General features: G+C 39.1%; 1 protein-coding gene across 5 annotated transcripts in view; it reads right to left on the bottom strand.

Moving 5' to 3' along the window:
• COL25A1 (collagen type XXV alpha 1 chain) overlaps positions 1-12504 on the bottom strand; it is a 412520-nt gene that overhangs the window by 158625 nt on the left and 241391 nt on the right. For all 5 annotated transcript variants that reach the window (XM_043545532.1, XM_043545531.1, XM_043545529.1 and 2 more), the window contains exon 5: positions 6877-6894. In XM_043545532.1, coding sequence (XP_043401467.1) covers positions 6877-6894 — 18 coding nt within the window. The remainder of the gene's footprint in view (positions 1-6876; positions 6895-12504) is intronic.

Below are 12504 nucleotides of genomic sequence, written 5' to 3' on the forward strand. Positions count from 1 at the left end.
ATCTCTCCAATTTGTCTTCGTCTGCTATATGCAGCTACTCCTGAGAGGGTCCTTCACCGGTAGATGAGGAAGATAAAAACTCCATAGCTGTGGATCAGCACCCTTGGCACTGATGTTAGCCTGCACAGAGCCCTGTTTCTAAACGATGCTGACTCCAATGATTTCTTTCATTTTGATTGTTACATTGGTTTATATTCTTATACATTTTCGGGTTGGGAAAAAAAATCTGAAAGCAGCTTTTAATATTATTGGGATTAACAGATTTGACCAGACTTCTTTCTGAACCAGAAGACTAAATCTGTACAATATCAGTACCTGGATCTGCTGGCAAGCACTTAAATATTCTGCTATCCAAACACAAAGTTATAGTTGGGGATTGGTCCTGCTTTGAGCAGGGGGTTGGACTAGATGACCTCCTGAGGTCCCTTCCAACCCTGATAGTCTATGATTCTATGATTCACAAGATTTCCAAAGCCGATTACCCGAACTGCAACCCTAAGTAGGAAACTGAACAAGCAAAATGCATTTTCTGCACAAAGTAGGTAAATGCAATTGAAAATATATTTTGCATGAGAGCCTCATCCCCGCTCCAGTTCCTTTCCACTGGCAAAAATGGGGAACAGAATGGTGTAAAGGGACTCTAAAATCCCTGGATCTGGTCAGGGAGGATTCATCTGGCACAAGTACTGCAGAAGACAGCCATAAGGTTGCCACCTCACAAGGCCTGGCAAAAGCAGTGGGAGGGGGTGTACTAAGGGTAGGGCTGGGAAGGCTTTTGTTGGGGGTGAATGCCCAGAATGCGGTGCTGTGGAGATTTTGCTCAGTGCTTTCACCCACAGAGCAGCCCTGGGGAGGCTGCCATAAATACCAGGTACCTCTCCAGCCTCCTGAGCAGCCAAGGATCAGGAGGACACAAAGGCTTAAAGCCACCTTAGCCACTCCCCCCTGTGAGTTCCACGTTGTGTTTCTAACATAGAAGCACACCCTTGGTGTTTACATTATTTGCTCATTTAGTCGCTTGAGTGGGCAGTTAATATTAGGCATTTACAAATACTTGTATGCACAGATGTGTATATTTACCAGGTGCAACTGAAGTACTCATGGTTTAATATGTGCCCCTTACTGTCAAATCTTTTTTATCAAAAAGCTATTTTACAAGTTATCTTTGCTTTATTATATGCATACCTGAAAAAAAAAATCAACACACTTTCAAAACTATTATTAAGTTAATTACTTCTGTAAAAGTAAGCCTTAGCGTGGGTTTTGTTTTTTGAAACATCAGACATCGACACAAAGTCTTGAGCCCAATTCTCCAGCTCTCTCTGGTGAAAATCAGGAGCAACCCCACTGAAGTCAATAGCCAGGGAAGACTCCGGTCTGTTGCCTTTTACTGGGCAACTATGGTAAAGAAATTTATAGACCATGGCTATATTTGTTTCATTAGTTACACAACTTAATGCTGGCTGTGTGTTTCCTGTAAAGATCGCATTAAATTTCAGTACTGTACAAAGATTACATTATGGCTGTAAAAAGGAAGGAAGGTTACCAAACAGAGACGTAATAGAAAGAGAAGTAATAAAGTGTCCAGAATACTCTCTGAAGCTCTACCAGTCAGATACTTAAGTGACTTTGTTCAGACAAGCTTATTTATGAGATGCACTCCGTTAAGGCTAAATCCTGATCCCACACAAGTTAATGGCAAAACTCCCATTAACTTCAATGGAAGTAAGTTTTGGCCCTTGCTAAAATGCAGACATAACAAATAGAATTTTGCACACTCTCTCTAATTCTCTGTCCTATTACATCCATCACCTATATGTGGTTGCTAGAAGTAAGCTGTAATGATTTTTTTTCAAAAGCACAACAACAACAAAATAAAATAGTTTAAGAGCCCAAATTATCAGAGTCTGGGCCCAACTTTCTTCTCATTTACACTAGTGTAACTCTATTGACTTGATATTCTGAATACAAATGATTGCAACCGAGAGGAGAATCATTGTCTTTATGTATAGACAAAATTACAGATGCTGTAAATACCTTTATAAAGAACAATCAAAATAAGCAGACCCATTATTTAATTCTGGTTCAATGTCTCCTCTTCCTTATTATAAAAGTCTAGTAAATTTTTAATTCCCATAAAAAGAAAATATTTTCCCCCTTAACTTCCAGCACCTGCCAAGATATGATTTCAGGGTTCTACATCTTCCAGTCAATGGATGTAGACATCACTAACACCTGATACAGGATAGGGGATATGCAGTAGCTCTCCGTACTGTTTATGTGTTAGTGAAGTCATCTACTGTAGGAGAAACAAAAAAACTGACCCAGTGTCTTTAAAAGTAAAAAGCTTTTTGGCTTCATTTTAAATGAAAGATCACAGTAATGAGGATGCACAGTGGGCCTTATACTGAAGTCCTTACTTGGTTGTTACTCAAACTTCAGTTTTTACATTAAAAAAATGCAGTTTTACGCATACAAAGTGAATGTACAAACTTTGTAGCAGAAGTTTCATAGCCCATATTTATGCTTGGATTAATTAGATTTAAATACAATTTCAATGAATAATATTGATGTTTATTTTTAACTATTTTTTCCTATTTTTATCAATTCACATTTTCACAGTTGTGAGAAATTACAGGGGAATTAAACAATGGGGAAGAGGGCTAGACAATTATTTAATGACAGAAAAGCTGAGATTCAGAAAGTTAATGTCGGATAGCCATTGAAACACACATTGTCAGTATCACATGTCAAAATATACAAGTAAATAGTCTTAAATCAAACTCTAGTAAGTTCTCAGGAAGCATTTTTCTTACTTTGCCTAACTGTAAATTTCAGTGATCGTCAATGGAAATATTTTTTTAGTCGATTTGTGTGTAGAAGGTGAAATGAACATTCCCAACATTTACTGATAAAAATTGAATCCTTCCAAGCACACCTATATTGAAATTTTGGCTTTAATGATATTATTTAAACTAATCACCACAACTATACCAATTTCACTCCATACTTAACTCAGTCCACTGTGCCTAGAAATGAAGGATTTATGAGACTGTACATAACTTTATGTAACACTGATCAAACTGGTAAAGTTTGGGGCTTAAGTTTGACCTGCATACACTGTGCATCACAAGTAATGCATATCTGCACAAACAAATGGAATTTTCACATAATAAATGGGGATATCTCCTTTTATCATTCAGCAGGGGGAGGGACCACTTGATGAAGTGAAGCATCAGCGGTCACTAAAAGGGAAACAGCTGCCAGATTTTTCTGCAGAGTGGAACAGGTGGTGGCCCAGATGACAGCCATATCCTGTGAGTTTGGGGCTTCTCTCACTCATTATGACAAGGCACTGGATGATCAGCGGTGTGTGCTAGCTGACAAAAATCTCTGGCTCATGGACAGCTAGAAGACAGTGTCATTCAGCTAGCATTGCAGCTGGCTGAGATGCCCATGGGCCAGGAGACAGTAAATGAGGCATCACTTCTTCTGCATCCGCAGTCATGGGCTACTTCTCTGGACCTGGTTTTGATCCTGCATACTGTGAGCTTGTCTTTCCCTCTCCTCCATCCCCTACAATCCATGGTAATGTTGCAAGCACCCAGGTGGAGAAACTGTCAAAGAGTTTAAACCTCAATTTGGAGCAGCTGGAGAAAGGGAAGCCAGTTTGAGGGAATAATGGATATTGTTGTTAGGCTTTGTTGTGATGGTGTTGCACCAGATAACCCAGCCTGTTTTCCAACTCTTCAGTGTACCTACAACATTATTGATTCTTATGACCTGCACACCACGGGACTATAGCTTTAACATAGCTACCTACACCTAGCAGCCTGGTGTAAACCAGCCTCCCGAAAACTAAATTATATATATATTTATTGAGAAAGGTACCTCAAAAGGCTGAATGTGGATGGCTATCCAACTTGCCTGCACCTATAGAGAAACTCACCAGGCCTTGCAGCCTACTGTCCCCACACAATTGCCTTCCAACTCTACTTGGTGATTGCTTCTTAAGCAAAAGGACCTGTTGCCTGCTACCCTCCTCTAGTTTCTTTGGCGGATGCACTGCTCTCTCTTCCAGTGTCTTTGCGGGGCCACCAGTCCTGGCCAGTACTCCCCTAGAATCCTGGAAATTCTTTAAGGGATGATAAACTGCTTTCCCACACATACTGCAGCACAAGACATCACAGAGCTACTCTCTGTGTGCTGCTGACAATTTTCTTCCTGACTGTCACAGGAAAAAAGTACAATATGAAGGCACTACTCTTAGAAAACACATCAAAGTGTTTTTTTCGCCAAACCTGCTGACTACATAGAGTGGCTTCAGCCAATCAGGAAACCAGAGCCAATACTATGGGGTTTTTGGGACCAAATATAACCGAGTACTGTTGTTCGAAGCTCGAAGTTAAGGAAGCTCGAAGTTAAAAAAAAAAATGCAAACATTTGTCACAAAAAGTGTTGCAGTCCCCTTATGACATGTACATAACATTAAATTGGGAAGTATCAAATGGATGTAAAATTCTTTCACAGACATTTCACAAATATGAAAACAGGCAATGTCTGATTAAAACAAATAATTATTAATATTGTGCCCAGTTCTAATAAGGATCCACTGAAGAGAGGAGAGCAGTCTCTGTAAAGCTGTGATGTCCCATATAAAGTGCAGATTGCAAGTTGTCAGTCTCTTGGCTTGGTCTCTTAAGTAGTTATGCTGGAACACTGGAAGAAGTATACTGCACCAGGAAAAGACCGGGCACAGGGTACTTCCACGTGATGCTGGGGGAAAGTGGGAGGTAGACGGTAAAAAAAGCTACAATTAAGCACTTTGACAATATTTTTATTTATTGGTGGTGGGTATGATTTTTATTTATTATTTGTACTACTGTAGTATCCAGGAGCCACAGTCTTGGATCTGGACTCCTTTGTGAAGGCGCTGTACGAATACTCAACTAAAAGAGCTCACAGTGGGATTTCCTAAGCAAGTTTGGTCTTTCCTTTGATTATTGTAGTATGCTCATTGTTTTCTAACATTTACGTGCCTTTTGTTACTAGAGAAAATAACAAAAGTTACTCCTTTTCTCATTAATGTAACCCATCTTCTTTCATTCCCAGGGTATTATATTCTACGCAGGCTTAACGATAACCTACAGGCAATATTCTGTTCTTTGATAAATGTATGTATTTCCATTGTATTCAATAGGAGTTGCATGGTCATGCCTGAGGGGAGAATTTGGACTTATGGATTTCCAGTGGAAATGAACCCCTTTGGTGAGTGTTAATTGCTGGATTTCATATCCGAAATAAGACATCCCTGATGCTCTTTGGAATCATTTTAGCCTTTTAACTTTAAAAAACCAAAGCCCAGCTTCATGTATTGCCACTATTCCTCAGACTAATTTTGTTAACAGTAGGGTATTCAAAACTGTTTTCTTTTTAAAGGAAAAAAGTAACCATAAAAAGGTGCTGTACTATTTAAAGGCTATGACAAAAAACCTGTAGTTCTGCTTTGGGGTCAATATTGTCAGCACTAGAATAGGAACAGGAGCTTTTATAGAAAGTGCTCGTGGTTTGTAATACAGAGATCATTTTTACTGCGCTGAAGTAGGAAAAACATAAAATTAAATGATCTTTTATATTGTATTATTACGAAAAAGACCCCGTTGATATTGAATCAATAAAAATTTAAATACAACTGTTTTCCAGTTGTGGATTTATTTATGTGCAGTATTTATGTGTGTGTTGCATGGATGTAGTAAATACTTCATACATATCAAGGCTGACCCAAGAATAGGTGTTAATGTAGGACACAGTACTGTAATTTAGCTCTGCTCTTAGTGCAAACAAATAGACCTATAACACGGGAAACTTTCTAAGTCTTCCCTTTGACAGCATAGGAAACTTATTCTTTGGAGCCAGGAAGCCATTTAGTTTAGCCAAGCCGATTAACTTTTTGCACTCCAAATTCCTCATGAGCACAGTTAAGACTGGGAAAATTATTTAGTACCAGGGCTGATCAAAAAATTTTCATCAAAACTGGGAAGGGGTAGTTTGCTGAAAGTGTCTGCTTTCTGTGAAAAATATTCATTTTTCATTAAAAAAAAACACTTAAACATCAGAAAACCATAAAGTTTTCAGGCAAAAAAAAAAATCTAAACATTTCCATGCAAATGGAAAAAACCTTAATTTTATATTAACTAACACCCAGTTTAGTTTTGCCTAGTCCTCCTCCTCTTTTACTCTTCCATTTTTCTGAATATAACCCAAGTAATTTATATATCATTTCTGTTATATCTAGTACTTCCCCTCTTTTATTTTCTGTGTCTGACTGAGAACTCTGAATGAATTTCCTTTTCACTGAATTCCCATTTCTTTAATTACCCCTCACATGACATGTAGTTGTGTTATCCTTAACCAAAGCAGAACTAATTCAGGGATTGTATATAATTAATCAAAGAAGCCAGTAGTGCAATATCTGAAATAACTGAAGCCTGCCCAGATTACAACAGCATTATTAGAATGTGATTAATAAGCAGTTAATGTGAACCAGCTCCTGCTACACATTTGTGAAGTTATTTCATCTTGCTTTAAAGTTATGTGGCAAAGTTTCAACCCATAGTTAAGTGATCTGCTTTATTTGGTAATACATTGTTAAACCCACCATCTGGTCAAACAGCTGATGGAATTAAAACAACCATATGGGGGCCCCATGTTTCCCTCTTGGGAAATATTTGGTCTACTGTGTTGTGTAACGATTACCAGCTTCTAGCTTTTTTTAAATGCCCGTCCCAAAAAATAAAAAGAATTTGAAGATAATCAGAGTTCTGTTGACTCCACAGTTAGGCATAATCTAGTGTAAAAGAACAAGATGACACTTACTTGAGGACCGGGTTGACCCTGCAAAATAAAAGAGAGAGAGAGGGAGAGAGGGCGAGTTACAAAAAGGCATCATTAATCTGAACAGAATCTGACAAAGTTTTCTGATAAGGAGGTGATGAACATTCCAGCAAGAAGCAACCTTGATAAAATTAGATTCTGGAGTCTCATCATTATGTTCAATTAGAACTAAAATTAGTGGCTTTTTGTCATAATTAATTGATCCATGGGAAATTATGACAATAATACACCTTCATTTAAGAAACTTCGTAGTTCTACTGATCAGATTAGTGTGATTCAGAAATGATGGAAGGACTTAAATTAACTATACAGGAGTGAGGGAGAAGATACAGATATTGGATTTATTTAGATAAAAACACTGGGCTTTATTTATTTATTTTAAGCAGTTAAACTACAGACATCCGGTTTGATTAATCCCACTGGTACAGGGAGGTATAAACTACTCTCTACTTGGAATTGGAAAAGGTTAAAAAAGGGAAACAAAAATGATTAGGGGTATGGAACGGCTTCCATAATGAGGAGAGATTAATACGACTGGGACTTTTCAGCTTGGAAAAGAGACGGCTAAGGAGAGATATGATTGAAGTCTATAAAATCATAACTGGTGTAGAGAAAGTAGATAAGGAAGTGTTGTTTACTACTTCTCATAACACAAGAACTAGGGGTCACCAAATGAAATTAATAGGCAGCAGGTTTAAAATAAATACAAGGAAGTATTTCTTCATACAACGCATAGTCAACCTGTGGAACTCTTTGCAAGAGGATTTTGTGAAGGCCAAGACTATAACAGGATTCAAAAAAGAGGTAGATAAATTCATGGAGGATAGGTCCATCAATGGCTATTAGCCAGGATGGACAGAAATGATGTCCCAAGCCTCTGTTTGCCAGAAGCTGGGAATGAGAGACAAGGAATGGATTACTTGATGATTACTGTTCATTCCCTCTGGGGCACCTGGCACTGGCCACTGTCAGAAGACAGGATACTGGGCTAGATGGACCTTTGGTCTGACCCACTAGGGCCATTCTTATGTTCTTATGTACTGTGCTAATGAGGGCTGCCACATCAGGGAACACACTTATCAGGGAGATTACATGGTCTTTCCACCTCTGCCATAGGGAGGGTAGGTTTAAACTAAGGCTGCAGTACCACAGGAATCCTGCCAGCAGAGGTGGCTTGAGGATACACTGATTCAGTGCATCTCCCATCCATACCCTCCCTCCACTCGCTCCTTGGCTTTTGTTGGGCACTGCTGGTCCGGTCAGCTGAGGGCCCCAAGGCAGACCAAGGAGCTGTAGGAATCTTGTGTTGCTGCAATCCCTTTTTGGATGGACTTTCTACCACAGGGGTTCCTGCATCTTGGATTCCTCTGGAAAAAGTTAGCGAGTTCCATGGGTAAATGTGAAGAGGAAATGTACTATGGTACAATATAGTAAGTGTGATTGTGAACTACAACCTCACGGAAGATCAAATCACATTGGAAGACAGAGGAACTTTTATAAGGTGTTAAATGTTTGAGCTTTTAGAACTAGCTAAGATTTTTGGCTTTTCTAGTAACTCAATAATATTTTAGTTTAATGAAAAAAACCTTTCCTTTTGTTAAATATTATTGCGCCTAAAGACATTTTAAAAAGAAATAAAAAATGTCTTCACTTTAGTTTCAGGATACTGTAATTCCTAAAATGGGTCAAAAGGTTTATATGGCCTCTAACCATCTCAATCTGTTTTCAACTATTTTTCCCTAGAACTTTAAATAGCATAAATCGAGATGTTTTCTACCCAAGGACTATTACCTACAAACAAAAGTTTCTGAATAATGTCACTTTTTGCTTATAGATGATCAGGTTTTATTACACTAAATAGAGAAGAAAATGTCCCTTTGAGTTATAAATAAGTCACTTTGCCATATGAATTCTATGATCACCACATAGTAAATAGTACTAGAACATTACAGAGATATCACAGTCCAAGTGTAGCAGAATTTTGGCTATCAGATGTGCACTGAGAGAGAACTACAAACTCCTACCACTTAGCATGTGGTTGGCATTTTGTATTTCTTCCTTTGGAGGAGTGAGTCTCAGAGCCAGCCACTTCTGAAGATTTCAAAGCTTCATTTTTTAAGACAAAACAATATTTAAAAGCTGGTAAATGGTTCTACTGTAAAATGAAGCTTCAAAATTTCTCAGCTCTGGGGATGACACCTCAGACTAGGTTAAGCCAAGGCAATGAAAAGAATTACCCAAGTCCCACAGGATGTCCCAAAAGCCTATACTTTGTCCCACCCGGCTGTAACAATTTTAAAGTCAGTGACACTTTACATGTACATGCTGGTCCTGACCCTGAAATCAATGAGAATTTTGCCTACTAATGACTGCAGGACTGGGCCCCCTATAGATAAACCAAATTTGGAACAATACAAACACACATATATACACACACAGACTCACAAACACATGTAAAGCCATACTATATTCTGAAATATCTATGAAAGACTATTAAAATAATCTCATAAGAACTGAAATGTAAAGGAAAACCAGGCAGAACTTCAAAATCAGTTGTACACATTCATGTGTACCTACATTTGCACATACATGTCCATACAAACTTTTGATTTGCACACATACCATAAGCATGTCTCAATCTAACGTAGATGTACGCAATATGATTACAAATGTGCACATCTAACTGGAAAATTTGGCCCAAATATCAGCAATACACAGATATTTACATACATTCAGAAATATCGACACCAATATTCAACCAATACTAGGGTTTTGATTTAAAGCAATAAATTGATTAAACAAAAAATAGATTTGAAAGCTGCCACTCCTTTCTTATCTCCATATATTGTGCCTACATGCTACAGAGTGTTGCAGTTTAGAGGGTGTTGTGTAGCACACAGCTAAGACTGGAGATGAAATTGTGGTCCCACTGAAGTCACTAAAAGTTCTACCAGTGATGTCAACAGGGCCAGGATTTCTCTTTAACTCTGCTTTTCTTTTATCATGTATACATTGTAGCACTAAGCCCCAGCTATGTACTAGGGGCACAGGGCCGCTTTTGCACCCCACAGAGAGAGTCAAGTGCAACTGTTTCTCATAGAGGCACAGGCCCAGCTTCGCAAAGGGACTTAGATGTTGCCATGCTCAGCATTGCAGTGTTTAATTTTTAGACACCTAAAAAAAAAAAAAAAAAAAGAGTCACAGGAACAACACTGTGATCCACAAAACCTGAGTTAGTTACTTAGGTTCCCTACATAATGAATGGTGGAAGATAGCTGCCTCATAATGTGACCCACAAAAGCCAGCATACTAGGCAGGGAGCTCCGCACCTCTCTCAGAATAGATGCCTATCTCTGCTTAGTGATTCACGAGTGAGAACCCCTGTCCTGGAACCACACAGCTTAGGTAATAAGTACTTTCTTGTGGGAATGAGTTAGATATGTGCCTTGCTCCACACAAAATGGCAGCAGCAAGTCGGGGTGCCCACTGTATAATTTTAAACCCAGTGGTTAGAGCACTCCACCTGAGATGTGGGAGACACAGGTTTAATTCTTCCATCTCTGCCAAAGGGGGAAAGGGGATTTGAACAGAGGTCTCCCACCTCTGAAGTGAGGGCCCTAGCAACTGGGCATGGGATATTCTGTTGAAACTATTCCACTATGGATGAATAATTAAAGAGTGATTGGAGCAGGGGGACTGGACCCAAGGTCTTCCAACTCTCCGGTGAGTGCCCCAACCTCAAGGCTACTAATTCTCTCTCTTGCCCAATGACTATTTAAGTCTTTACTCACAGTGGAATAGCTATTGGGCCAGAAAGAGAGCAAGAGAATGACTCTATAGCCTAGTGCTTAGGGCACCTGCCTGAGAGGTGGGAGACCCATGGGTCAATCCCCCTGCTTCAATCACTCTTTAATTATTTATCCACAGTGGAACAGCTTCAACAGGATAGACTGCGGTTGTTCCTCATCAGAATATCCCATAGCTGAGTAGTTGTGGCACTCTTCTCAGTGGTGCGGGGATCTCCTCTTCAATTCCTTTCTTCTTCTCCAACAGAGGGGGAATTAAACCTGGGTCTCCCACATGCCAGGTGAGTGCTCTAACCACTGAGCTCAAAGTTACAAGATGGATGACACCATCACCTCCTCCTTGGTTGTGAATGCGACCCAATCTGGTAGGCAGCCTCTGAGACCACCTACCCGATCAGGCCCCACAAACAAACATCTATCTTTGCCGGTTCATGAATCGTTGTGGGGCTTAGGCGGCAGATAGTTGTATGGACACCTAGAGGGAGGCAGCAGTGTATATGCTCAGAGGCAGAAACTTAGTTGCCTAAGGAACTTTTACCCTGTAAATTTCAGTGCCAAGTGAGCGTAGGCGCCTACAGCGTTCAGCAGAAGTTTTCTGGATTGCAGTGGAGCCTAAAACTGGGACTTAGGTGCCTAAATTGGGGGTTAAGTGCCTAAGTACCTTTGTGGATTGGGGCCATAGTGCTTTGTGGAAATACTTTGGAGCATAAGGGCTGCATCGTCCTTAATAAGGCTGATTTATACTGGCTGTCTCAATCTTAACACCAGAATTATCCAGCATGGAACTGTATATATGGGTAACCAATATAAAAGCACCCCTAGACAGAAAAAGATCTCCAAGTCTGCTCTAATCTAAATACAGAATCTCCTTTCAAATGTGAACATATAATATGGAACCTTGTATCAACCAGGCTAATTATTTCATAGCTATTAACCCTTCTTGATCAATAAATATTTCTGTATACCCTTCATAGGTCAGATATTTTATGTTACACTACCCAATAATTGCAGTTATAGAATTGTTTTTATTATTGCTTCTCTTCATTTGTCTCCCTAATGTATTTGTTGTTTTGTATGTAAAAAAATCAATTTGTTATACAAGAGATGGTGTAGCAAACCCTCTACTTTGGTGCTGGCCAGGTGCAGATGGAGGGATGACACCATGAGTCTGACCTCTACCTTTTCACTAGCTGCTATTTGTATTGGCCTGGAGCACAAGAAGGCAAAGGTAGAGGGCATAAAGAAGTTCATGATGTCCTTCTCCTTCCTTATGTAGCTACACAAGGGTCAAGCACAACCAGGTCCTAAATGAGTGGCTTTTGTGTTTATTTTTAAAATTATAATATGAATATGATTTGTTTTGAAAACTGTCCTAGGCAGCTCCATTGCAATCATTGCAATAGTACTGTATTTCTAAGGGAATGCTGAAGGACAGTGTCTCTCAATGGTACTGAAATTATTCCTGGTGCATGAGTAGTATGGATCTTTAACACAATGCATTGTATGATGCTGTATATCAGGTTTTAGCTGGGAATTAACTTTAAAATTCTAGATAAAAATCACTGAAAAATTGGCTCTGATGTTGAAAGGTTGGCAGAATTTTAATTATGAAACATTAGTGAGCGCTTCTTTATTAAAATATGCTACATAATGTACAATTAATATTTCTACTGCATATTAAAAAGGGATAACATCAAGGTATGGGGCTGAATTCTGTTTTAACACTTCACTACAGTTATGTGGGATTTATACTGTGGTAGCTGAGCACAGAATTGGTCCTATTTAATTTGCAAAAGAATAACTT

The sequence above is a fragment of the Chelonia mydas genome, chromosome 4, assembly GCF_015237465.2.
Source record: "Chelonia mydas isolate rCheMyd1 chromosome 4, rCheMyd1.pri.v2, whole genome shotgun sequence".
In the NCBI taxonomy this organism is placed as follows: domain Eukaryota; kingdom Metazoa; phylum Chordata; order Testudines; family Cheloniidae; genus Chelonia; species Chelonia mydas.